This window comes from Prinia subflava, chromosome Z, assembly GCF_021018805.1.
Source record: "Prinia subflava isolate CZ2003 ecotype Zambia chromosome Z, Cam_Psub_1.2, whole genome shotgun sequence".
Taxonomy (NCBI): Eukaryota; Metazoa; Chordata; class Aves; order Passeriformes; family Cisticolidae; genus Prinia; species Prinia subflava.
The window spans coordinates 64,514,927-64,542,587 of NC_086283.1; the positions used below are offsets into that span (position 1 = coordinate 64,514,927).

Below are 27,661 nucleotides of genomic sequence, written 5' to 3' on the forward strand. Positions count from 1 at the left end.
GGCCTAAACCTTAAAATAGAAAGAAAACTTTATTAACCTACATAACAACAGACGATAGAAAAGAAAGAGAACCCAAACACCCAAAAGCAGAAATGAAAACCTCCCAGAACATTTCTTCTCCTCCCCTGATTTCCACCCCTTACATGCTCAAACTGTTAACAGTTACACATTACCCTCATCTTACTTGCTTAAACCAAAACCCTGGGTTCCCCAATCAAAGCCATCATCACTGAAAAAAAACCCCAAACCAATCTTCAGTCCATCCAGGGAGAGAGGAGTCTCTCTCGCACCACAGACCCCCACAGGAAACACAGGTCCATCCTCCCGTGTTCCCATGTCACCCATGGCACCACCCGGAGAAGTCTGCCAGGGTGACGCCCTCCTTTCCATGTCCAGTGCTCTCACTGCCCTCCATGGACCAAAACCGCATAAAGGGCTCTTTTAAGGATGTTTGGACAAGTACCAAAACCCAGCCATCTTCTCATATTGGGACAGCAGTCCCCACCACATTTACCCCTGGGGCCGAGGGTTCCAAGAACAGGCCACAAAGTCTTTGGTTTCGAGCCAAATGCATCCACCCAAATACAGTCTTATTTATGTTCAGGAGAGTTCAGGGTCCGTCTATGGCTAACATTATGCAAGAAAAGTCCAGCCCAAAAGCCACTCCTCTTCATCTCTGCCCATCTGGGGGTTCTTTTCATCTTCCTTTATCATCTTCCTTTATCATCAGGCTGTCTCTCTTCTGAAACCACCAGCCATGAGAATCAATGTCTGGGAATAATTTTCTTCTGCCTCAGAAAGAGTTAGAAGCTTCTGGCTCCCAGCAAGGCCACAGGCTCAGGCACTCACAGGCTCCGGCAACTCCCACACACAGCAGCAGCTCGGCACCTTCTCCCTGGGTGGGGGGGGGTGAAAGGCACCTCCACAGTTCTCCACCCCTCCATCCTGGATGGGGCTGGCCCAGCTCCAGTCCCCTTTGCTCTCTTTTCCCCCCAAGGGCACTGGCCTACCTAAGCCCGGCCGCATGGTTCCCCCCCCATCCCCACCCAGCCTTGAAAGCTGGGCAGGGGAGAAGATGCTCCTCTCCTGAAAGCGGAGCCAGAAAGAGCAAGTCCCTCTGGGAGTCCTTGCCTTTAACCCCTTGTGTCCTCAGAGGCGTGTCCAACCCCTCAGTGGCCACTAAAAGTGCCAACATTCAAACCTGACCATTGATTGGTTTGACCTTAGCTTCCTGAAAAACTCACTTCCCTTCAAACCAAGACACTCCACCATTATCTTAATTCTCCATATGCCAAAAGAGCAAGCTATGAATGCCTTAATCAAATAATTTCCGAATATAGTCCAGACGTGCTGTAACTTATTTTAATCAGTGCCTTTTCAGCAGGAAAAAAAGGAGCTGTTGCTTGGAAGAGAGGAGGGGAGCAGGGGCAGAGGGAGACCAAGTGATAGGTGCTTAAAGGTGATGTCCCAGGGATTTCTCAACTGCCTTCTCCCAAATAAGTAATTTTTTTTAAAATCCTATGCAAGTGCCTTGGTTAGAAAGACAGGTGTCTGCTAAGGAGGGTGGGAGCTTTCCTTGGAATGGAGAACGTTCCCTTCCGTCGGAATGATTGTAATTTTGATGTTCAGGGGCTCTCGGTCAAAGACACGAGGCCAGGAGCAGCAGTTCTTTGCTGGTGTGTGTGACAAAGCCACCCCCCCGGCACTGCCAGCGAGCGGCCCCGGAGCGCGGGGACCCCTCCGGCCCGGCGCTCTCCCCTCGCTGCAGTTCCGCTCGCGGCCCGCAGGGGCGCTGTGGCTGCGGCGGGCGGGGCGGGGATTCCCCCGCGGCCGCAGGGGGCGCTGTGGGGCGGGCGCGGGGAGCACGCGGGGATGGCGGCCGGGCCCGGGGAAGGGACGGGGGAGAGGCTTTGCTCCCACAGCCCCGGGAGCGATCGCGGTGTCCCCGCGGGGCTCTGAGGAGCTGGAACGGCAGCACGTCTCGGCAGGCGGGGGCTGCGGGGCTGCGGTGCAGCGAAAGCTCGGGGCGGTGCCGGAGAAGCAGCGAGGGCGGGGCAGCGGCGGCCCCGGCTCTGAGCAGGGCAGGGAGAGGCGGGCTCAGGATCCCGGGCACCCGAGCGGATGGGGACAGGTCCCTCTCCCAGTGAGGCGGTGTTAACAATGCCCAGTTCAGTGGCTGCTCGCACGGGCAGAGGCTCAACCCACGGCAGAAGCAGCAGCTCTGGGCTGGGATCCAGCGGCAGAGAGAAAGAGACACAGAGAGAGCCAGCAGCTGCCCCATCCCCGCCCGCCACCTGCACCACTCTCTTGGTATCCCTGGCCCTCCGGTGAGAAAACTGCCCCAGCTGAAAGAAAGGCAACCAGTTCCCCTTGAGCCTGGCTACTTGTTTTCTAAAGTACACATAAATACCCAGTAGTCAGTGCTTCTTGGCAACTTATGGGAAAAAATCCAGAGGTATGAAGGAACAAAAGAAAAGAAACCTAACCCCAACAGCAAGTCTCACTTTCAATGAAATATTCTCCTGCAGGAGATAGTGACATGACTGAAATGTGCAGTTTTTGTTATGAGCAAAGCATAGATGAAGTTGCTAACTTCATGTTACTAACTTCATGTAACTAACTTCATGTTGTTAACTTCATGTTAGCAACTCACATGGTACGTCATTTTTATAGCCTAGGGACAGCAATGGCATGTGAAGAATTTAAAAACATCCTCCTTCTTACAGACTGTACACATTTGGCCTCTCACTAGCAAAACTGTTTTGTAGACTCTGTAATCTGATTTTCTGTTATTTGCTGTATATTTATTGAAATGGTATGTCAAAGTCCAACATTCTGGCTGCATTGGATTCGTCATTTAATGATAGCAAGTTTAATTTTGTTGATCTGTATCTTTGAAGGGGGATTTTTCTATGTGTACCATCCAGAAAATTAAATTGTGTGATGTGCCACTCTTGTTGGAAGTGGCTTCTCTTCCCACTTGTGCATGTAACACAGCTCATGGCAGAGACTTCAGTTACATCCTTGGACCACCATCATATTTCCCCCCTCTTCACTTACCTAGTGTGACTTTTTGAGCTAGTACTAGATATCCTCTTTTTTCATGTCCTTTCAGTTTTCTTTTTATAATGTTCCAGTCATGGGCTTTTGCCTGAGTCTGAAGGTAGAAGCCTAAAATACATTTTGGGTAGAGCTAATTTTAAATAGGGATCTTGTTAAGTCACTATATGCTCTCTCTCAGTAGAGGTCTCTGGCTTCAAAATAATTCCATTTCCTTGAAAAACTGGGAAGAAAGCAATCCGTAGAGTGCTTAAGCCAGTTGGCTGGTTGAGCCCTCAGACCGTGACCTTCCCAAGACTCACTTGCTCCAGTGAATAAACATTGCCCTGTTCATTGTGCTTCTGGTAGTGCAGGCTACCACTTGGTGAGACACATTGCACCAAGCACAGTTACATAGGCATATCTTCATTTAAGGAGATTTGGCTGTGATGGATTTTAATCTAATGGATGAGAGCAGCTGTAACAAGTCCTGCTGATAAAGACAAAACATCAACAATAATTCTTAACTTTCTTCAGCTGTCAGAGAAACAGATGTTTGGCCTTACATTTCTGAGCATAATTTGTTCCTTTAGCTCAGCATAGCCTCTGTGGCAGTAGTCCTGTCAAACTCTGATAGGTGTTGAACAGCCATGCCTTTCACAAGTGCAGCAAGTATTAATTAGGCTTTAGGAAATAGTTAAAAGCAGTAAGACCTCCAAAAGTTAACATTTGTGAAATAGAGAATTGAAAGCGAGAAATCTTAGTCTTTATTGGCAAAGGTTTGTAGGTGGTTATTTCAGTTAAAGCATTCAATTCCTACTCTATTGCCCTGGAAAGTAAGTGGTCAAAGAATTCCAGCATAGAAATCATGTATCTTTTTTCAGAAAATGCAGGTTAGGCTGCCATTTATGAAATATTAATTAAATTGTACCAACTGCTGAAAGGCTGTATCCTCAGAAGGCTTTAATACTAATACATCTCAGAAAGCCTATTTGTTTGTTTCAGGCAGGTTTATCTCTGTTCCTCACATCTATTAAAGCAGGTTTTCCTAGCAACCATAATACCTGTTCAGAGAGCAAGTGAACTGCATGGCCTTTTGTCTCCATTTATTGCCTTCCTCCTGCCCCTGCCTAACCCAAATTCCTTCCTCAGGAAGGCCTTTCTTATTCACCAGAATTATTAACATGCCAGTATTTTTCTCGAGATCTCTCATTTACATAGGAGAGTTGTAGATTCATTCTTTAGATGGATCAGGAACCCTGTGCCCCTGATAAAAGACTAAGGAATTTTCCCCTTGTCTGTATTCTTTTTCATGTAAGCAGCTGTAAAGGTCACTCTTTCCTTGTGCTCATATTATCTAGATGGGTTAGAGAGTATTAAGAGCAAGGCTTAGTTTAGCATCCTTTCCCCTCCCCGCTGGGATTAGATCATGCTTTATCAGAGCAATTGTTCCATCCTCGACATGTGCAGGGCAGATTTCAACTGCAGCATTTTGTGAAACGGATTTTTCATGCGTGCATTCAGAGCTGTTCTGCTCAGCTCAGTATTAGACGTTCTGTTAAGCTGAACATCGCTCTTTCCTTATTCAGCTGTGATTTCTCCTCTTTCATTTAACATCAAACCAGAAGCTGAGTGTGAGAGAGTGCTACTAAACAGCCCAGCCCTGAGCTCAGCTCCATTGATACCAGCTGAGTGGGGACCCCTAACCAAGTGGACTGCAGAAGAGCAGTGGTACAGGACCTGTGACCTTCAGTTGTGAAGAAGAAATTCTCCTTCTGTTCCTTAAGGATGTTATCATGCATTGAATTGCCTGCCAGATGTGGACAGGTTTCTAACTGTGCCGTATTCCTTATGTGTTAGTTGGATAGAATGCTGTTTATTTCTCCACCAGACCATTGTGCTTCCTTAGGCAATATTGAAGGCTGCTTCACAAGATCATGCTTACCAATTTAAGTGACTTAGCACCACAACCTCTTTAAAGCAAGTATCCCAGCTGTTGGAATTCAATCTTGTTTCAGCAAAAGCGTATTTTGGAGAAAAGCCATGGAGAAGTAAGCCTTAGGAAAAATGTGTAACAAAGTTAAAAAGTACTAACCATCTGTAGTGGTCCACTTGATGAACACGCTAACATGGTTTGTATTGACCTTGAGTCCAGTGCTGTCCCTCAGTGGCATTGGTTTGTTTCCCATGCCTAGACACAGAATGTGCTGTCCTTTCTGTCCTAGGGAACTGGGTGAAGCAGCATGAGAAATAATAATTTACTGGTGCATTTTAATTTGAGGTTAAAATAATTTTGCAAGTGCAAGGAGCATCAGAAGTGGAAATTGATGAGAGTGAAGATAAAAACACATTTTTCTGGATGAAATGTGTTCTTTTGTATGCATTTACTGCTCTAATTCAGTTGCACTTTCAGGCTGACCTACATTACAAGAAGCCAACAGTGCAGAGAACAGGAGAATGGCCTTTTGACTGCAGATTCTGGTACCTGAAATAATCACCAATTAACTGGTCTCTTGGGTTCTTTAAGCTCCTGCTTCTCCCAATATGCAACTGACTGAAAATGGGGTATGAGTGTGGAGTGTGGCAGTACCAAACAGTGCTGTACTTTCTTAATGAGAGTTTAATCACAGTTTCCTGTAATTTCAGATTTGCATCTTGATTATGTAAAACTAAGCAGAGCTGTTCATAGCAAAGCTAACCAGCCCCACGCAGAGTTGTATCTGCATCTACACCACTTGAATGTATGTTGCTTTCTCTACCACCAGCTGTGTAACCATCATACTCTAGTAAACTCTGCATTGTTTTTTATTTATCAGAGGTGACATTTCTTTTCACTCAGCAATTAGCAGCCTTTTGTCCCTAAATATTATTTTCTGTATAAATCACTTTGTCCACACAGGTGCTTCGTGCAGTTACAGTTCTTTGCAGGAATTAAAATATTTTGTAAAAGAGCTCAATGTTTTTTATTGTTACCTTTTTACAACAGCTGCACAAGCCTAAAGAAGAAGATACTTGGTTTTCTTGCTGCTGTAGCACTAGTTGAATTGTAGTTGCAAATTTTTAATGGAGGGACCAAATCTGTGTGCTTAGGAAGCAAGAGAAAAATAACTGGCATACAAGATCAGATGTTTCCTACCAATAGAATATCTCTTCAGTTTATGTACCCTGGAACTAGTACCAAATAGTAAATTTTATTACAAATTTGAATCCTGACTTATGCAGGAAAAAAATTCACATTTATTATTGAGGACACAAAAAATACTGGAGCTACAGAGGCACATATGGAAAAATATAGTATCCAGTGAGTGTCCTCATCATTAAAATATCCTGTCACACAATATATGTTTTATCATTAGTCATTATTCTTGGGCCATTTTATCCCTCTTTAATTTATTGCAGCAGCAGCAGCAGATTGGAGTTTGATTTGATAAAAGAGCTTTATAGTGTATCACATGGGGAAGCTGAAGCCTGTGGCTCAGATGGAATGAAAAGAATATTGCAAAGCCTTTCACGTGTTTTCTGAATGAATGCAATCACAACTTCTTTGCTAAAACATGAAAAAAGGAAGTAGGAAAACCACATTAAAAATGTCACACAGCAAGCTCTCTGAGTAAGCACTTTCTTTGGCACTGTATCTCCACATCTCTTATTACTGTCTGTATTCCAGAAGAGCCCCTCACTGCTTCTTAGAGGGAGGCAGTATGAAGTTGCATTGATTTTTGTTGCATTTGAATGTACTCTTGTGATTTCTGAAGTGTTTAGGAAACAAACCAGCATTTCACAAAGAAAATATTGTACTGTCTGCCTAGCTCAGAAAAGTCACAGAATAGCGTGGAGAGCTGCTTGCAGAGAATGTCATTGTGATACTCAACACTAACACATTTTAGTAACCAGATATTGTTTCAGTGTTTGTATTGAAGACACTGTGTAATGCACTGTGAGAGGAACAGGCCAGGTTTTGCTCTTTGTGTGCAAGTAGGATTGTGAATGGAGCAATTCAAGGTGGTGTCAGCATGTGCCTGACATGTCTTAAATTCAAAATTTGGTGACAGGATTTGAGGATTTTTTTTTTCCTGAAACTTGACTTTTTATTTCATTAAGAGAAAACTTGCAAATTTTTTTGACATTTCCCTTAGTAGCTGTAAAATCTTTAGATGTCAGTGTAAAATACTTTATGGAAAAGAGAGACGTTTTTGCACAGGAGCAAGAGGACAATACTTTGGGTTTGGATTTGGGGGTTCTTTTTGTGCTTTGATTTGGGTTTTTTAATCAAAAAATGTATAGTTTCTCTAGGTAGTGTGAGTAGAAACCCTTTCTTTACTTCAGTTCCACATCATCATCTTCACACCCCCCACCCCCCCCCCCCCCCCCCATTTCTAGGATCTTTTTGAGCATTTTTTTCTTGCTACTGCTTTCTCTTGCCTCACCCAAGTGGCAAGTTTCCAAACCACAAATGTTTGGCCCATTTCTTCAGGCTTTGTGCAAAGCTCCCACTGGCACATTTTTCTTCCTTCAGTGTCGAGGGGAGTTCACTCCATTTTTGGAGGTGGATGGGGCAGCAGCTGCCCCATGAGGCCGTGCTGAGGGAGGGAGGGAGGGAGTGCAGGAGCCATTGTGAGATGGGAGCTGCCACAGTGGTTTGGGCTGTCATTCCCACCTAGGATAGGTGGGATGGTGGTACCTATCTGAGCACCTGTTGAATGGTAGGTAACCTGAGCTGTGAGGGATGGATGCTATCACCTTTTACAGGTGTAGCTTTTGTGATTCATTAAGAATTGCAACATTTCAGGTCCTACCATCCTTATAAAGAAAATGAGTTCTGCAAAGACTTACTGTCATTAGCAAGTGTGGAGCAACACCTCTGCTGACTAGGAGTTTTGTCTCTGGACATGGTGTCTGTCTGGAACCACAGAAGTTCAATTGACTTTTGTGTCTTCGCGGTGTTTGGGATTGGCTCCATCTGTTAGGCAGGTGTTCTTCCAAAGGGTGAGGTGAGTGAAAGCAGCTGCTCTCTTGAAGTTTTGCCAGAGTCAGTCTCCTAACAAATCCATCTTTTGCTTCTTTCTTAATTGAAAATAAGACAGTCAGAAAGGCAGGCCAAGACAGTAGGTAAAGAGGGAGAAGATGACTGACATCAGCACGGAGGTATGGATTAGCCAGTAAACCATCTGCAAATTAGGTTTTACTACTAAAACTGCTTGATGTATGGTGGGCCCAGTAGATTGAAGAGAAGAGTGGAAAGGGTTGAACAAAACACTGGTTCAGCTTTGAAGCAGGAGAAGGAGGAGCAAATGAAGTACAGGAGATCTCTGAAAGAATAAGAAAGCTGAAGAAATGGAAGCCTGACAATGCTAACAAAGACAGCATCAAAAGCTGTCTTACTTGGCTGGAGTGGTTGTAGAAGCCCACAATGAGGAAATGTTCAGATTTTCTTAAGCCATGAAACTTCTTAGTTGTTTAATCCTTTCCCTTCCTACCACTGCCACTGATGCTTCAGAAGAATGTTGATCTGACTCCGAAGGATTGCCTCCTACGTGTTTCTGTGGGCATTTTTTGTTGCATCAAACAAAGGAAGGCACTGGCAGGACGTTTGTTGGGTCTTGCTAGTAGCACACCCACATTTTTTTCCTTCTAAAAGAGCTGATTGCCCAAACACTTACACTTTTGTAGATAAAGAATTCAGTCAGAGAAAATGCACTAATGATTTTCTAAGCTGCTAATAACTGTAGTTTACTGCAGTGTGAACAGCATTGTAGAAGTGACACTAATTGCCCTGTTGCATCTTGACTTAGACAGAAATTAATGCACATTCAGAGATTGTGTAAATGTAACAGCAACTTTTGGAAAATCTGGGTCTAGATGAATAGTTTAAGGGCATCATTGTGAATGTCGTATGACTGACTACAATTCGGTTTGAATGCAGCCCTTTTCCTATTCATAGGTCTTTGTAATGGTGCAGGCTTTGAAAAGCCCTCTCCGTGTAGGCAGCAAATACAGGCTTATCAAAGACGAGCAAAAACGGCCTCCTGGAAAGCTCACTTCCTTCTGCCAAACAGCTGAGGCATGGGGTCTGTATGGTGTATGGACTACCCCCCTCTTCCAAACCTCCTCCCACGCATGGTGGCTCGTCCCAACCACGCATGGTGGCTCGTCCCAACATGTGCCACTTTCCCACACCCAGTCAGTTATCCTGGCCATGTGGTGCGGCCTGGACTGCCTTGAAAAGCTTTGTTTTGCTATCTACTTCTGTCCTTAGCTATCTCAGTCCTTTTCTTCAAGTAATTCATCAGTAGATTGATTTCTGCTCCTCACAGGAGTGTCTGGAGCATCATCTTCATTGCTGTAATCTCACAGAGTTGTCCCCAGATTCTGACAGAATGTTTTGAGGGGAAAAAATGGGTGGTTCTTTTAAACGTGGTTTTTTCCTCCTCTACTAGCAATCCACACTGGCTTCTCTGCCATGCTGGCAGTCCTTCTTCGTGCTCAGTTACTAATCCCTAACACAGAAAGGCTTCTCCAATAAGAAGCAGTGTTTCCTCATAGGTTTTACTGCATAATTGTCTGTTTTGCTACATAACTATATGTCCCACACTAATTGCATAGACACATGCACTTTCAGAATTACATGCTGCCACAAATGTACGCCCTGATTAGACTGTTGCATGTACGTGCCTTAATTGTGAGTTCTGGATTGCGGCTATGGTAAGAGGGTGGGCTCGTAATTGCAAAGAGGTTTAGGCAAAAAACCAGCACCTGTGGTTCTGTTACTGAATTTGAGTATCCAAATATGATGTGAACTGGAGTGGTTCACACATTAGAGCAGTGGTGGAAATAGACGTGCTTTAGTGAATGCAGTCTCTGGGACAGTCAGGTATATTTCCAGCTTCATGGTGTGCAGGTACAAGGAGCACAGGAACAAGGGGCCCTTTGGCTCTGGTTTGGCTCTGCAAGGAGATGTATTTCAGTGGCAGGAGAACACATCTTCATTAACTGATTTTGTGTGTCCGTTCAAGATACATTTTTGTAGCTACAGAGGATGTAGTTAGCTACCAATGTTACTAGTGGCTTTGATCTCTCAGATTAGAAGCAGATATTGGCAGGGGCATAATTGCGTACCCATGGTTTGTGTGAAAGGGGACAGCTGTCAGTACTGCTCTTGGCACAGATTCCTCTAGGCGCCACCATACTCCTTTCTGCACCAGGAAGTCAAGCAGGGAAGATGTAACCTCAAAAAGATATTGCAGTCTCAAATCCTGTCACCTGAGTACCTGCTGTGTACATGGGGCTTTGCCAGCAAATCAAGAGCAATACTTGCTCTTTCCAGTTAAAAGAAGCCTTTATCGATGATTCTTTCAGTCTTACTTTAAAAAGTAAGCACTTTTTATACTTACTCTATGTTTGTTTGCAGAGCATCTGATTTCTTGAGTGTATCATTAACAGGACTAAAGAAGAAACTGTCCACATTTAGATATTTAAATTATGAAAAATACTTTTGCTTTAAGAAAAGAACTGCTATAAACTTCAGCTGGAATATTTCAAAGTTCAACAGAAAATGAAGAAGTGAAGCAAGTAAAACCAGTGAACTTTGTCAAGTAAAATATGTAGACAAAAGCAGGTTGCTTGTTTTTGCAGATTTTTTCCCAATGTTTAAGCACAGTTAGGAAGAAAATATCTAATGGCTTAGGCCATCATTGTCTTCAGCTGTGTACAACTACATAATCAGAGAGAAAGCTCTTCAGAGTGTTTTTAGAAGGAGCTCTTCTGGGTGACTGGCTGGCTGTAATTCCTTAAGGTGTGTCAAACACATTTGACTGCCTATATAAATCCAGCAACAGTGTGATTGTTTAGGTCACTGGTAAGTGCCATTGTGCTCCTTGTTGACCATCTTCTGCTGCAGTGTGTATGCTGGATGGCATGCTGGATAAGGGACAGCAAGGCAGGGGTGGCTACCAGACAATGGTGCTCTTGTTGGTAGCCACTGAGTTCATGGGGTTTGGTCAATGCCATTTGCTTTCAAAGTCAGTGTCTCACACTCAGAAGCACCTATGGAAAGCAAGACAGACCTCAGATACCACCTTTCTGTTTTAAAAGGCAAGTCAAAGTGAATAATGTGTTACTTTTGGTTTTCATGATTTAGGAAGTTAGCAAGTGCCTTTTGAAGAACCATGTTTAAAATGTCCTCTTTGTCTTTGGTGTTTTGGATTGTTTTTGCCTTTTAGCAGTATAGAATTATTGAGAAGTTAATTGACAAGTTGCCAACTTAATCAGGGTTCTTCAGACTTTACTCTCAGGAAGTTCATTAGGCTGCTTAACCAGTAAAATCTGCCTATATATGAGCATAAATAGTACTTATTTCAATAATCTCCTTGTGACCAGAGGCAGCACATAAGGGAGAAGCATTAATCCAGTACATCTGTACTACAGATCAAAGAAGTGAGAGGGAGGATTGCGGTTCCTTGTCATGCTCCTTGTGGTGTTGTTCATGCTATGGGAGTTGCAGATGCTTCCTGTCTCCCAAGTGCAATTGTGCGTGGGTTTCCATGTGGGATGGAGAAAAATCCCATGTCTTTCCACCACCATGTAATTCTACTCCATGTTTGATGACCAGGATTGAGCCACTGAGAACTGAACATTCCCTGTCATTACCACATCATTTTTCCTAACTTGGTAGGAGTTGCCAACTCTTTTGGTACGTTAGCATCTGTTTGTGCAAAGCACAAGCAGTAATACTTTTCATCAGTAGAAGCATTATGAGATTTCCTTTAGTGTGGAAAGCATTTTTAAGAGTACCAAGACAATAAGTGGTGTATACTGCATGTACAAATCTTTGAGCAATCTAAACTGCCAAGTTACTGTTAACTTCAAAGCTTATTCCTGGTCACGGACCAAGATATAGGCATGAAATAATGACAAAATGAGGATGGTAAGCAAGTGGGAGGTTCTTAAATGAAAGTTTGTTTTTGTTTGAGTACCTTTCCCAGCATATGGTCATATTCCTATGTCTGTATTAATGGCTTCCCTTGCTTTCTCACGCTCTGAAGGAATGTTTTAATCTCAACTTCAAGAATTGCCAACATTTGTTTTTCAGAAGGTGTTTGCTCTGCAAAAAATTAAGTGTTCATTTTTTAAGACTTCATAACTTTGCTCTCTTTTATTTTAGAAATCTTCCAGAATCTCTGAGGATGACATCAGGTTAAGAAAAAACAGAGACCAAAACTGTGCCAATTTCTTGGAGCCAGCTACTGTGCTTGCTACAAAGGAAGAGAAAATGGAAATTGAAGTTCCAGTTTCTGAACATAAAAGCATCACCACAGTGGCTTCACCACATCCCATAGACAATCCAACCCACTTCTTTTCCCCTGCTTCCAGCCGAAATGGACTTAGGGACAGGCATGAATCTCTGGACAGTGAAGTTGCTAAAGAGATCAGATACCTAGATGAAGTGCTAGAGGCAAATTGTTGCGATTCTGCTGGAGACAGTACGTTTAATGGGACATCCTCCCCTGAACCAAGTGCAGTCTCCATTATGGATGGTTCAGGAGCATCTACTAATGTCAATAAAGAGTCAGTGTCCAGTGAAAGGGAAGAAAATGTAGCAGACAAGCAAGCATCCTTGGAGGTTGAGCCATGTGAAGCTAGTATAACAGATGAGAACCTGGAGTCTAATGGCCATTCCTTGGGTGGACTGAAAGAAGACACTAGGGAGAGTCTGAAGGTGCCCGGAAGTCCCACCTCTTCGAACAGCTCTAGAAGATCCTCTAAGGATGGAGAAACAACTCTTACAACCCTTAAAAAAGAGGCAAAGTATGAACTGCGAGCCTTCCATGAAGACAAAAAGCCCTCAAAGCTCTTTGAAGATGAAGAAGAGAAGGAAAAATACAGAGTCCGCAAAGTGAGACCATCGGAAGAAATGATGGAACTTGAAAAAGAAAGAAGGGAACTCATTAAAAGCCAGGCTGTCAAGAAGAACCCCAACATTGCTGCCAAATGGTGGAACCCTCCTCAGGAGAAGCCCCTGGAGGATCAGCTGGATGAAGAGCATCTGGAGTCTCACAAGAAGTACAAGGAGCGCAAGGAGAGGCAGCAGCAGCAGCAGCAAGGTGCAGCACCAACATCCCCCAAACAGGTCAGCTGCTCCTTTGTATCCCCAGAGCCAGTCAATATCAAGAAAGAAGATATTGTCACAGAGCAAATTGACTTCTCGGCTGCCAGGAAGCAGTTCCAGCTGATGGAGCATTCAGGTGCATCGCAGGGTCAGGCCCCACCACGGCGGTCAGGAACACCCAAAATGTTCTCCATCAAACCCTTCTACAAAAGCCTCAATTCTCCATATGTGGACAGGCCGATGTCCTCTGTGACGAGACCCGTCTCTGTGTATGGGCAAACTGGACAGCTTGAGGGTAGCAATGCCACAGCTGTCAAAGCACAGAAAGTCTCCAGTAGCTCAGAAGGTGACAAAAGCACTCAGGTTACCACGGCTGACACAGCAAGAGAGTTACCTTGCAGTGATAGCCCCAGAGCTGGACCAGCCTCAAAACTGTGGGTGGAGGATGGAGAATTCACAAGTGCAAAGGCTGTCTTCACAATGGTGAAGGATGATGGACAGGGAATTCTAGATCACTTACCAAAATCAGGCAGCGCCTCTTCGCCTCCAGAGGAGCTTGACTCTGGTTTGGATGACTTGTCTGTCAGGTCTCAGGATACCACTGTGTTGGAGACCCTTTCCAATGACTTCAGCATGGATAACATAAGTGACAGCGGTGCCTCCAATGAGACCATGAGCGCCCTGCAGGAGAGTTCTCTAGCAGATTTCTCCCTGCCGCAGACTCCGCAGGCTGAAACTCCGGCAGAGTGCAGGGCTGAAGGCATCTCCAAGTCTTTCAGTGACCCAGGCTGTGATTCGCCCTCCTCTGCGTTGGCAGACTCCATGCTGATGGACGACCAGCTGGAGTACCACGCTGGCCTGCTGGTTCAAAACGCCATCCAACAAGCCATAGCTGAGCAGGTAGATAAAGTAAACCCGAAGGAAGAGGAAATCCCATCGGAGAAAGAGGTCTCAGCCAAAGAGCAGCCAGCTGGCACTGGGCCAGCTCCAGCCTCCAAGGAGCATCAGAACCCAGTGTTTGAGCCACCCCAGGTGTCTTCACCAGTTCAAGAAAAAAGAGACACCATACCAAAGACTTCAAAAGAGGAAGACTCAGGACTCAGGGAAGGGAAGAGTTTGCAGCAGTCACCCATTTACTCAGCCAGCCAGCCATTCCTTGTGGAGGAGAACAGGCATGAAGTCAGCTATTTCAGCAAGTATTCAGAGGCAGCGGAGCTTCGCAGCACCGCCTCCATCCTGGCCACACAGGAGCCTGAAGTGACCGTGGGCCCTTTCAAGTTACGGTCGAGGAAACAGCGGACTTTGTCAATGATAGAGGAAGAGATCAGAGCTGCTCAGGAACGAGAGGAGGAGCTGAAGAGGCAGCGGCAGGGTCTGCAGATGGCACCAAGCCCTGTTACAAAGAGTGCACCACCCATGCCCGCCAGAACCGTGTCTTACAAAACTGCACCAGGTAAGAGCCCAGAGTATCAGAACGGAAGCGAAATGCAACTGAAGGGTCAGGTATGGTTTAGTTTTATGTCATTTTTTAATGAAAACATTGTTTTGCAGGGGGTGGGAGGGCAGATTACTTCATCTGCCTGGAAACTGCATGGGACAGCTTAATTTTCTGGCCGTGAGCTGAGCACACCTGCAGAAGGTTCTGGTTTTTCACAAATACAGTGCAGAGATCCTGATCATCCTTACTAAGCCCTGGTATTCACTCACTGCCACATTGTAACATGACGTGTCCATAGCTGTGCTGCTCAGACCACCCACTGAAATTTAGGATCATTTCAAGGAAGCACAGCAGCAGTTTTTACAGCTGTGCAGCTATTTGAAAGACAAACATCCAAGGCCTTCCTTAATAGGCTTCCTGTTCTTCTCTTGCATGTTATTAGGGATGCACAAAAGTAGTGGAGATGTGCAGATTTTGGGATATGAATCAGATCTCTTTTTCTGTGCATTTTGCTTTCTGTTTTGAGGTCTTGGTCGTAATGAGCTTCATCCTGTAAAATAATATCCAGAGCTATGAGTTGTCATGTATTTTAGCTGGTGTTATCCCCTACTGAATTAAACAGGCATCACAAACAAAATGTTAAATAGATTCAGTGGAAGTCCTCTTGACCAATCAGTTTCTGGGTTCTTTTGCTGCCATTCACAGCAGTTACAGCATATCTCTCTCCCCCTTCCCCTTCTCAAGAAATAATGTCAAGCACTGACATCTTCTAAATATAATACAGAAAAAGTACATATTAAAAAACTGCAAAAACACACACCAGCATTATTTCTGTATAGTGATTTTTATTAAGCATATACCTGCATATGCTTTGCAAGTGCCTATGAGTTTTATTAAGAGTGGTCATCGTGAAGAAGTAGTCATTTTACCAAGAGTACTTAAATGCTGTCTTTATTGCCACTGGTATAAATTCAAGCCAGTGGTAGTCATTTTCTTGTGAAAGTCATGGTAATTTTGAATAGGATGTAGATTAACCCATTACTCAATATGATTGTGAACTTGGAGTTTTATGGAGCACCTAAATAGCGAATACTTCGTTTTGTTTCTTCTGCAAAGAGAATGATTTTAACATGTATTTTTTGAAAAAAAAAGTAGCAAATACTAGTCTTCTCTTTGAAATGCTGTTGTTATAACTCCCCTAGTACAGCATTTTTCATAAGGATCCTCTCTAATCTGAGGTGTGAGAAATGTCTGACAAAATGTGAGATACAGAGTACCACAGACATCAGTTAGGAGGACTTGTTTCATGAAGGTGTGTGCATGACTGTGTTCAAAAACAGCATCATCTGTAGCTGAAAGTGTTCAAAATGGGGCTGATAATGATTGTATTTTACTCAAAAGGGATGTTGGATGGGCTGGTGACACTAATGCTTGTTTTAACAGAGCTTCTGGGAAAACAGCGTACTTCTGCTTTCTCTACACAACAAGGCATTTACTTTGTATCTGTAAAAATGTTTGTCATAAATTACATTCTTGAAGAAAACGATAAACTTCTGTTTATAATGAATCATTCTGAACAGTTTCCTTTAACTGTCCAACTGCCATATGTTCAACAAAGAAAATTGGGATCTCCTAGCCAATGACTCAAGCTACTGCAATTTGCAGCCAGCGAAAAGCAAAGTAATAATTTCTAGGAAAAGATGAGTGAGTATGTGTCGGTGTTTAAGAATATCGTTGATCAAAAAACCACAAAGAACATTACCAAAGTTCTTAGTTCTTCTACTTTTGGTGCTTTCTGAACAGCAGATGTGCTCAGTGTAGCTCTCAGCTGCAGGACATCAGCTGAGCACCCTTAGCATTGGAAGGTGTGTAAAACTCAGTTCATTTCTTCCATGGTGTTCCTTTAGCCAGCTGTATTGCCATTAATGCCTGCAGGCATCCTTAGAAATAGGGTGGAGGGATACTGTGTAATCCCTTGCAGGACTCCAGCAACCTCCCTTTTAATAGTTTCAGGATCTTTTCAATATTTGTGAAAAAAGGCAAAATGTAATTAGCAGGGGCACGAACATCGGGCTGTTAGGATAGACAGAGCAGAGGTGACATACAGCACAGAAAAGGAAACCTGCTTCTGTTGGGCCCACTAAGGAATCTGCTGCAGAACATGTCTGGTACTGTAGTGTGTGTATCTAGTTTCACAAAGAAAAATAATAGTATTTCTACTACTGATGATAATAATAATAAAGAAGAAACAGAGGTATTTCTGTTAGCTAATTGCCTTTTCCAAAGAAAAAATTGGCACTAACATCAGGATACCTCAGCAGAAAGGGATTAAGGGGTCAAGTATAAATTTGAAAAATTTGTTTCTAATCCTTAAGTGTGGAAGTGCATGCTCACTCTTTTGAGAAGCATAATAATAAACTTAATTAGCAATGGCCTGACAACCAGGCTGTTTTTAGGTGGTGGTCTGGGCAGAGTAGCTTTACTAGGACTCCTGGTGTTCCCTGGTTATTTTATACCATATTGTTCCCCTTCACTGCCTTGAACCAGGTGGATACTTACATAGGTAACAGAAAGACAAACATGAAAAGAGACTGCAGTGAACTGCACTTTAATTTAACTGAAGTGTGGCAGATTAACACAATTCATGTAGGTGAATTTGTGCGGTAACTGCTAATTACTTTAGGAAACCATTAGGCTGGCTTTACTCACCCTGACATGCGGCTTTCATAAAACTGATGGTAACAGTTTGTCCGTCAATCATGCAGCACAGTCCAAAAGATCTCTTAGTAATAACCTTCTGTACTGCTAACAATTATCCTTTAAAATTGTTTGTGGATGTTTTGAAGCAGTCTTTTAACCCGTCTCAGATCAGTGAGCTGAGACACAAAGTAAGTTCAGTGAAATGTGTACACTGGAGAAGACCTTCTCCAGGGTGCTCCTGGAAGGGTGAAGATGAAGAACCTATGTCAATTTTTCAAAAAAAAATTGGCTTCCTCCATAAGAAAAGGAAGCTCAAGTAAGACAAAAAAAAAGGGCTAGAGTCTTGCTGTATGGATAGTCAACATGGATCCCAGAATATTTATGGAGCCCTGTTTAAACTTGAACACTTCCTGTGTTGATTTGCTGAAGCTCCTGCTGTGCTTGGCATGATGTGAGCAGCTAGACAGTGCTTTCCTCCAACAGCATGCAGGTGGTAGTGCATCTCTGCTGGGCAGATCATTCAGGGCTGTCTGACAGTTTATTTGAGCAGGATCATGAGAGTGTGACATGAGAGGAATCCAGTATAAGCATGGTGATGTAATTCCCATGTTTTTTGTTACTCCTTTTGTTACCCACTGGGCCTAATTGGCAAGGTGACAGTAGTTTCAAGTCTCTCCTGCTGTGTCTAAGCTGTCACACATGGGTGCAGGTGGGCAGCTCAGGACCTACTGTTGGCCTCTGCTTTGGCAGCATAACTCCTGTTTATCTGTGGAGCACATCCTGATGCAGCCCAGAGAAGAGCTTGGGCCCATAGAAACTCTCCCTTGCTGTCTCTGGTAGGGTGATAAAAAGAGGATGGATTCCCAGCTTCATCACTGCACTGCCCAGCTTAAATTAAGCCTGTAATGAAAAACTAATCATGCTGGGTTTTCCAACACTGATCAGAAAGGAAAAAAGCCTGGCAAGGAGAGTTCTTGTAAAAATACCTCTGCAGTGTTGGCTCACTTCTTTCAAGAATAAATCCTGTTGATTCTTACAGGAGATTTCAAGGCTGCTCTCTAGTGGCTGCAACTGTCATGATGCTTTTTGCTTTTTGAAATACCAGCTAGGGTTTTAATTTCTTTCAGCAACAAGTTTCCTGAAAATCAGCATGATCCTTCTGATTATTTCACTTATTTTTAAGGGTTTTGCAGTGGGTATTTTTCTCTTTTTATGGAATATTTTTTACATTCATTGAAGTGTCTTATTTTAAAGAGTTGATGATGGTCCCAGGGAAAAGGAAATGAGACTTTGGTTCAGCATTTCTTTCTCCTGTCACAGCTGAGAACTCCCACATATCATTCCCATGACTTGCCATTGTAATCTTCATTCTTCCCAGCAGAACATGGTGGGTGGTTCACCCCAAGTCAGTGCCTAGTGATGAGAAAGGCAGGCTGTTCCCCCAAAGAAGCATGGGTTGTCCACCTGGGAACTCTCCTGCACCTTATAGCAGCAGTCGCTTGTTCTGGTGTACCTTTTACCTGCCTTTGGGGTCACTGTGTTCAAAACAGTGACCTTTCACGGGGTGCAATGGGCTCAGCCAGAGAGAAAAGTGAGTTCTCTCTGGCTTTGCTTCAAGCAGGAGGAAACTCAAAGGCAGTATCTGGACCAAGAGTTTATACACAGAGACCTGATCCTGCTCAGCCACAGGAGCACTCTGTGAAACCTGCAGGAAACAGCTGCAGGGAAAAGAAGCACCAGGGATCAACCCAAAGCCTTTTCTTGCTACAAAAGCAGGTAAAAAGCACTGGAAAAAGAGAAGGCAGCTGTGTCTAACAAGACACCTTCTTTCGATGTCTCATGCGTGGTCCCTGTGTGTTGCATTGGCTGAGCAAGAAAAAAATCACCTTGTGGTTTTCCAAAATCTTACAAACATTTCCGAATTGCAAAAATGTATCCTGTAGGAAGAAACAGAGGTATTTCAAACAGCTACATTTGTAAATGATGGTTTTGTAAAAAGATTTTGTAGTGTGTTGGTGTTGTGGATTACAGGAAGAGGGAGAGGTTTTTTTATAAAGTCCTTCACCATTCTGATATACCAGATTGTTTCATGGACTTCATTCCAAACTGTTTCTTCATTCAGTACCTGCTAAAAATGCTTTTCCAGCTGTTATCTTTGGTAAACAGCTTGTGAGTCCTCAGCTTGAAATGGTCATTCTTTTTCATGTAATTGCAGGGAAAATAGAGAAGATCAAGCCTCCTCCATCCCCCACTACAGAAGGCCCTGCCTCACAGCTGGACCCTCCACCTGAGGAGTCTGCAGGAGCCCAGCGACCCAAGAACCTGATGCAGACTCTCATGGAGGATTATGAAACACACAAAACCAAGAGACGAGAAAGGATGGACGACAGTGCGGTAAGTGCAATTCTCCTTCTCCCTTCGTGCTCTGTGACAGAGACTGTGACTTGCAAGAACCAACAGACTCTGGAAAAGGTCACCTTACCAGAATCTGCTCAGATCAGCTGGCAAGTGGGTAAGGATTTTAACACCTTGTAAGCGACAGGTGTTCAAAATTGAAATACAGGCCAGTGAAGAGTGAGTCACTGCAAATATCAAAGGCAACTCATACTACATTTCATTTTTGTTAATGATGTTAACTAATAATAAGAGCAGTGGGTAGCTGCCCTGTAATTGGCAGATGCTGTTAATTCACACATCACCAGGACCCTCCAATGCGTTATTTCAGTGACACTTTGAAATTTGTGGATCAAGCATGTATTCACACCTGTGTTTGTAGACACCCCCCAAAGTCCAGTCCAAGTGTGCTCAGTCTTCACTGTAAGTTGATAACTTCCCCAGAAAACCACTCATTGTGGAACTAGACTGGGAGTGTCTCAGAAGTTAACTTGGATCCATCAACAGCCAGCATGTTGTTGCTAGATTTGTTGTCTTTCTTTCACACTAGCAGCAGTAGAGTTTATCTGAATTAAGGTGTTCTTTATCAGAGACACTAGTAAGAAGAGCTAAGGATTTTGTAACTGGAAGTATCAAAATTCAGAAAAATCTCTTGTTCCTAAGAGACCGTGAGCTGTTTCTTATTCAGAGTCATTATTACTGTGCAACAAATGCAGAAGAAAGTAAGATGTCAAACTCCTTAAATGGACATGTTGTTTGCGGAAGCAGCCAAAGTCCTCCAGACATTTCCCAAAGATATCTGAACAATGACCGTACTGCCAAGGACACTCCAATAAACTGCTTTCTAGTAATGTTCATTAAAGGCAGGTTCTCATTAGGGGTATAGATGTAAGCGAAGGTTTGTAACATGAATACTGCACTAGTCTGGCAGCTTTTAATTACTACTTGTGAATATTACACGGTAACAAAAGGTAGTAAAAATCAGAAGGAATGGACTACGGAGGGGTCCTGTTGCACTTTTGGTGGCTAACTAAAAATGCAGATAGATTCATTTCCAGTGCACACCAGAAACTTTCTGGGCCCTTATTCTACTGAGAACACTGAAAAACAAGGTTCCATTGTCCATCAGACTTCTACAGCAGATAGAAAGCCAGCTTGTGCACAGGAGCACGTCCTGTTCTGGCGGTGGCATCTTGGGGCCACATCTTAGGAAGGAGCCATTCTCTGGTTTCCTCTCCCTCCCCAAAGCACACAGTGAAGCAGGGTGGCCCCACCTGCTCTAGTGAGTGCTGTTTCCTGGCATCTCCCCAGAGCATCTCTCCCTGAAGGCAGTCAGTGGCTTGCAGGGCAACTCTCATGGCCTTTGCAGAAGCTGAGAGGAACATTAGAAAAAGTTGGGTATAAAATGCCCACTGTACAAACCAGCACTGGAGTCCCATACTGAGACCATCAGCCTGGTGGCTGGAAACCTAAGAGCAGCTGAAGGCAAACAAAATAAAAAGCGATAAGCATGACATCTGATCTAACTCCATGCTTTTCTTTGGCTATTTTTGATTTAAGGTATTTTCTTTGCTCTTAATTTTCAAGTGAATCTCTTAGCACATTCTTTTTTCATTTTATCCCAAATTTGTTCTGGAATAAACAGAATGTAAGGCACTAAGTTATTTTGTTCACATTCAACTTTACAAATCTAGATCTCTTCTGATTCTCTCAAAATTTTCTTCTACATTCCTCTGCCAATGGGGTGGCACTCAGCTTGTACTCACTCTGTGCTCTTTCTCTACCCCTGCAAAGAGTGAAGGTGACCAGCCCAAGTGTTCTTAGTGAAGTGATGGCTTGTGGCTGAAATCTTAGATCCTGCTCATTTACCTGAGCACAGTTCTTCAAGTGCTTTCCTGTTCATTTACCTAAGCACAGTTCTTCAAGTGCTTGCAGAGCTGCACACGTGCTCCCTGGAGGGCAGACTGGCCACAGGTGCCTGGTCTCTGCTACATTTTGAAGTAATGTCCTGACCAGAGTGCTAGGCAGTGGTCTGGGCAGTGTCTGAGCACAGAGGTCTGCTCTGGGTGCCATCTCAAGCTCTCCACTGCTGCGTAAGCTGCCCAGGCACTGACCACCCAAAGATACACTGCCAGAGCATTGGTACCACTCAGCCTGTGGGGTAAATCCTTTTCTGTCACGAATTTTCAAGGCTTCAGTGAATTTGTAAAGTCGCAGTGCACACCAAAGTCCCTCAGTGTTAAGGTTTGTTGTCATTCTCCTTTTCTGTAGGCCCACTGCATAAAGCCAAACAAGATTTTTTTGCTGCTGCACACCCAGAATCCTATTAGAGGTCTGTGTCCTGCAGAGCCCAGGGAGAACTTCCTGAGATCAGCAGGAGTGTTTTGTTTCTTTTCCCCGTCTTTTTCCACTGTCCTTTGGTAAACAACTCTGCCATTGACAAGGGAGAGATCATTTTAATAAGAGATGCTGCACTTGTACCACTGTCAGTTTGAGTGAATATTTTAGAGTCCAGGCTAAGCAACTATTCATTAAAAAACAAATAGATTTAATTCGTCAGCAGAGAGCTTTTGAACTATCTTCTCAGGAAAAAGGATTTCTGGAACTAAAGAAACAAAATAGCAAATCATTGCAGTATTTTAAAATACATTAAATACAGTGGGAGAAGGAGCGTAACTGACAACCAGACAGGCAGCTGCCACTTGGAGTGTTATGTCCTGAGAGCTGAATGTGGCTCGGCATTGCTCTTTAGAGTGAGGAGAACCAGAGACTTCCTCAAGTATTGGGAGCAGCCAGGGTGCCTGGCACAGCAGCCATGGCCTCCTGAATGGAGAGATTTGTGGAAAGGTTTCATGTCCACAGGAACTACCTCTCGTGCTGAGCACACCAGCAGTTCTGATGTACAGAGATTCACTTTTGCCCTGCATAAGACACAACAAAAGACAGGAGGTTGGTTTCAGTAGGACATTTACCCTCTGTAGTCTCTGCTTCAGGCATCACCACCTTCTGTTTCATGTCTGGCTTCAGTGACTTTAGTGGCTACAAGGTGCTCTCTCTGGTCAAGGCTTGGGGGTTATGCCTTTCAGAAAGAGAGGGCAAATCAAGCACATCTTGGAAGAACTTTGCTGCTCAGGAAAAGGGGCAGTTTCTTCCAGAGGATGTGTTGCAGCACAGATTTCAGCAGATGAGTGAAAGAGAAAAAGCAGCAGCAAGGAAATGGGTCAAGCACTGATGGTAAACAAGACTGAGACTGGCCAAGCAACGTCATTAAAATAACACCAAACTGGCTAATCTTTCCTTTTTATTTTTTATGACACTAAGTTGCTTGAAGTCTTATGCTCTGCAATGTGCCAGTTCTTGGAATTTCCGTAATTTGTTCTTGTTTCCTAGTTATAACATGCTTGTTCAATGTACTAATGCTGGTCTTTTCCCTTTCTACCAGTACACCTGTAAATTACTGTCTAGCAAGGTTACTTCTGAGGTACTTTTCAACTGCTTGTTTATTTTTGCCTCTTCTTGCATGACGATTCCAAGTGCATGTTGCTGCAGTTAGCATTTTCACAGTGTGTGCCAGTGCCATTTCACATTAAAAAATATGTGTGTGATATTCCCTTATATCTCTCATCAGCAAATATTTGTGTGGCTGGTTTTCTAACCCTTGGATTCTAGTTACAATTTCTGCCATGGGAGGGCTTGCAATCAAAGAGATGTTGTCTAGGACTGGAGCATTCCTCAGGTGAGAAGTGAGAACTTCCCCTTAATCCCTCTTACCATTTAGCTGGCAAAGCTAAACCTGGGATCCAAGCATCTTCAGATGCTGCATTAAACTTCTGTGGCTTTCCTTTGTCTCTGATTACAATATATTTAATACTATCAAAATCTCTGGTATTTTGTAAAAAAACTTGCACACCATGCTTTCATCCGTGGAAGAGCCAGATCCAAGTGCATGGCCTCAGTCTGATTTTGTGAACCTTTCCTTGTCCCTGTCTGTTGTGATGTGATGACTGATCACAGTCTCACAACTTAGCATCATTGTTTGTCTCAGGGTGGAATAAACCCAAATCTGCCAAATAAAGGATATTTACAGTGACATTTGGTAGTTTAGCAAAGTAGTAATTGGCACAGTCCTTAGCCCCACAAAGCTGGACTTTGCCAAAGGCAGTAGTTTTAAGAGCAGGTAGTTGATACTAACTACACTTTGGCAATGTTTGTTAAGAATGAGGTGTTCAGTAATGTGTATATTTCAAGTGTCTGCAATTTTCTCTGGAGACTGTGGTAATGACAATTACCATTTGATACTCATTCCTCCAACATCAGCACCTTTCTTATAAACCTTAACCTTCCATTTTTTCCTATTCCATAATATATTTGACCACATCAACTACCTCAAGACAAGTAAATGAACATTTCTATACACCTAATAGTGTCAGCTGTTTCAATTTTTTTTTGTTCAAAATCCTCAAAAACAAGTCTATGCCATTTCCTATTCATTAAATAATTTAGAGTGGGTTTTATCACACTGATACAAGGCAGTGCTTGATTTTTGGGTATTTATAGACAGTTAAATCAGTATAAGAGCAGTGTGCTTTCAGAGTCCTGGTTTTAAACACAGGTAGGTCCTTTTCTTCTCCATAGTATCTGCACAATAATCTAAGTCAAGATTTGTGAACAACAAGTAGTGATCAGTGTTTGATGTCAGGTGAGAGGCAGAAGTTTAGGTGTAGTCTTTACAGGCACAGGCCGTGGCCTTCTGCTGAGAATAGTTTTGTGTCCACCTTGTGTAATGGTAATGATACAAAGAGTAAGGAGCTGGAAAAGAATGTGTGTGAATGGGAAAGGGGCTAGAAATAAAAAAGACTGTAGGACACAGCAATTCCTCATGCAGGTGAAAGAATGTTTTCTGGCTATTCCCCAGCATTCAACCTCAGACTGAAGAAACCATGTGATTCTCACTGGAAATTTGCAGCTAAAACCAGACAGGTTGTTTCAGAAGGAACAGCAATACTCAAGGCACTATATGCCCCTGCTCTCTACTAATCCCACAGCTGACCTGTGTCTCCTGTTCACCAGAGCCTTCCAAAATGCACTCCGGTGCAGGTGATTCCCACCGGTGCTTGCACTGGCTTGGGAGCAGGGTCTTCCAGTCATCCTGACAGCTCCACTCTGGAAAGCAGAAAACAGCCCCCCAGCAAGGCACAGTAACAGCTGAAGTTCAGCTACCACAGCATCTGCACCCTGCTTCATTAGGGTGATGTGTTGCATGACCCTCAAATTCCTGCACCTTGTACTAAAAGCACATCCCACTGCTGCATAGGCACCTTGTGCATGCCCCTGTACAGAATTTTTCTATCCTCAAAACCTTTTGCTTTTGGCCTTATAGACATACATATATTCAAATGTACAGGACATTAGCTTGAGTTTCCTTAATACCCATCGGGCTGTAGCAGATAACTGCAGTAAGGTGATGTTCATGCAACATTAAAGGCTACTGCTGAAAATTTTTGTGTTACAAAACAGAAGATGAACATGCGAGATTTCATAGCATGGGGCACACAGTTCATGTTTTAATACTGAGATGCAGCAATTTAATACTGCCACTGTCTTGTTTCAAGTAAACACAATTTAATCTCAGATACACCCAGCTCCTCACTGTGTTTACTAGCAGTCTGGGTATTCAATAAAAAAGCATTAGGTAGGTACAGTAAGGAAAATACCTTCATGCTGAAGAAATAGATGTTATCTCAGGAGTCCTGGTTTTATTTAAACCATTTGGTTTATTGTTCCTGAGCAGGATCACTGACATCTGACACTGACACTGACACTGACATCAGGAACAGGCAGCCTGTTCCTTGCATTTGTGCTTCCATCTCTTTATGCAGACTGTGCTCCAAGAATGTGTTTTCTGCAGCAACTTTACCACACAGTGCTCACAGACTTTCAACAGGCAGACCTTTGCATTTTCTGTTTTTTTTTTTTTCTTTTAGTTCTTTCAGATTCAAATGGGAAGAATAAATATTAAATAAATGTTAGATATTAAACCTCAGAAAAACTGTTTAACTTCCACATCAGTTTTGCCACTACTGTTCAACAAAAATTGTCTTTGTACTATATAGCAGTCAATTTTCTGACTACTCAAAAAATATCACTACTTCAGTGATTGTGATACATGTTATTTGGACTAAAGCATATATATATTTAAAAAAAAGCTTTCTATTGTTGTCAGTAAGAGAGCAATTATTAAGCTGTAAGCTGTGTACTGGATTTGTTAAATCTGGTGGAGGGAAACTCAGTATAGATTAGTCTCCATCTTTAGGAGGGGTAGAAAAATTATTTATACACCTAATAGTGTCAGCTGTTTCAAATTTTTTTTTTTTTTTTGTTCAAAATCCTCAAAAAATGAATGAAATCTTGAAGGAAAGAACCCTCTGCAATTCTTAGTGAGACCTCAAGCTCAAACCACAAGATCCAGAAAGAAATTTTCTTCAGAGAGGTGAAGAGCAGTTCTTACAGCCCTAGATATCTTTTGTCCTTCCCTCAAACCTACTTCTACTCTCCAAGTTCTTCCTCTTCTACTACAATTGGTATTCAAATCACCTCTGCTAAATAAGATATTTCATGTAACATTGCTTTTTCCCTGATGTGGCCTTTTCATTAGGACATAGTTCACAAGCAGAAGAAGCCTGAGCTTAAGAGAAGCGTCTGCTTCATCATCTTCCTTCTGCATGCAGTTATGGCTGTGGCTGCCTTAGGACATCCTGAGCACCAAGCCTGGCCCTGTCTGCACCCACTCAGCTGATGCAGGGCATCATCAAGGAGTATGCTTGGGAAGCATTGAGATAGCATTTTTTACTTGCTGTGGAGAGCCTGGGGGTGCTGCACTCATGGTGGGTCTAGAGTCAGCCCTGATACTGGCCAAATATATTTTAAAATGGAGATAGTTGGCTATTTTTAGGCAAGCAGCTTCCTGGGTCATGAATACAATGCTCCATTGAGGAGTCCCAATTCCCCACTCAGGCATTCCAGTTGCATGCTGTAATTATGCCACTGTTATCTCTAGCGGGTCCAAAACTGTCAGAGCCTTGTAAAAACAAGGGTTGTTTCAGGTCAAACACTCTTTTCAGTACATTAGAAGAATAATTCTGGAATAACTATTTGAAAGGATCTTTAGTTTATATGCTGTACCATTTAGTGTTAATACGGAGCCAGACTTGCTTTTCTGCAAGGTCCAAGACTACATTCAATACCCTCATGGTACCTCTGGTATGAATCTGGATACAGTTTTGCTTGGAGAGCCAGCAGCATTTGTAGAAGCAGACAAACTTCGGGGTAGGTGTGCAGACTGGGGATAAATAGAAGAAACCCTATCGCCATCTTTTAAGACAAATACAAGCTGACTGATCTAAAGCAGGAATCTTCAAAGTTTAAGTGTCCTGACTGTTGCAATCCATCACCAGAGACCCTCACAATACTGTGATGTTCAGCAAAGAAGCTGCTGATTTCAAACTGTTCTAAGCTATGTAAAATCCATTTTATTTTCAGCTGGTGTATTTTTGCAGGCCAAATTCCACAGACCTTATTTAAAAATATAGTGGCAGTTTTAGTTTGAAATTTATGCTGAATGATGCACTGATACCCATGCCCAGTTTTGCTTCTCCATTGTTCATTTTGGGGTGTCTTGGTTCAGGCATTCTGCCTGGGAGTAACTCCAGTACACAGCTTACAGGCTGATGTCTCAAACCAATTTTTTCCTAATGATTTTTTTTAATAAATTGCTAGGTTTATGAGCACATTTGCCCTCTGCCAGGAAACACAGAAACCACTCAGGCCTGCTCCCTCAATTTAGTAGTTCTTCTGCAAAAAAAGGAGGCATGATTTTGGGCAAAATTTCAGAACAAAATCCCTGTAGTGCACCTGCACTAACTTTTTAGCTATGGTCAGTGCTGAGAATGAGATGGAGCTTTTGTTACAATTCGTCTCTGTTGGCC

At 43.2% G+C, this 27,661-nt stretch overlaps 1 protein-coding gene across 8 annotated transcripts in view; it reads left to right on the plus strand.

Annotated features, from left to right (window-relative positions):
• PALM2AKAP2 (PALM2 and AKAP2 fusion) overlaps positions 1 to 27,661 on the plus strand; it is a 268,242-nt gene that overhangs the window by 235,526 nt on the left and 5,055 nt on the right. For 7 of the 8 annotated variants that reach the window (XM_063423821.1, XM_063423823.1, XM_063423826.1 and 4 more), the window contains 3 exons: positions 12,200 to 14,597; positions 19,498 to 19,676; positions 23,119 to 23,157. In XM_063423821.1, coding sequence (XP_063279891.1) covers positions 12,200 to 14,597; positions 19,498 to 19,676; positions 23,119 to 23,157 — 2,616 coding nt within the window. The remainder of the gene's footprint in view (positions 1 to 12,199; positions 14,598 to 19,497; positions 19,677 to 23,118; positions 23,158 to 27,661) is intronic. The other variant, XM_063423822.1, reaches the window with a different exon arrangement.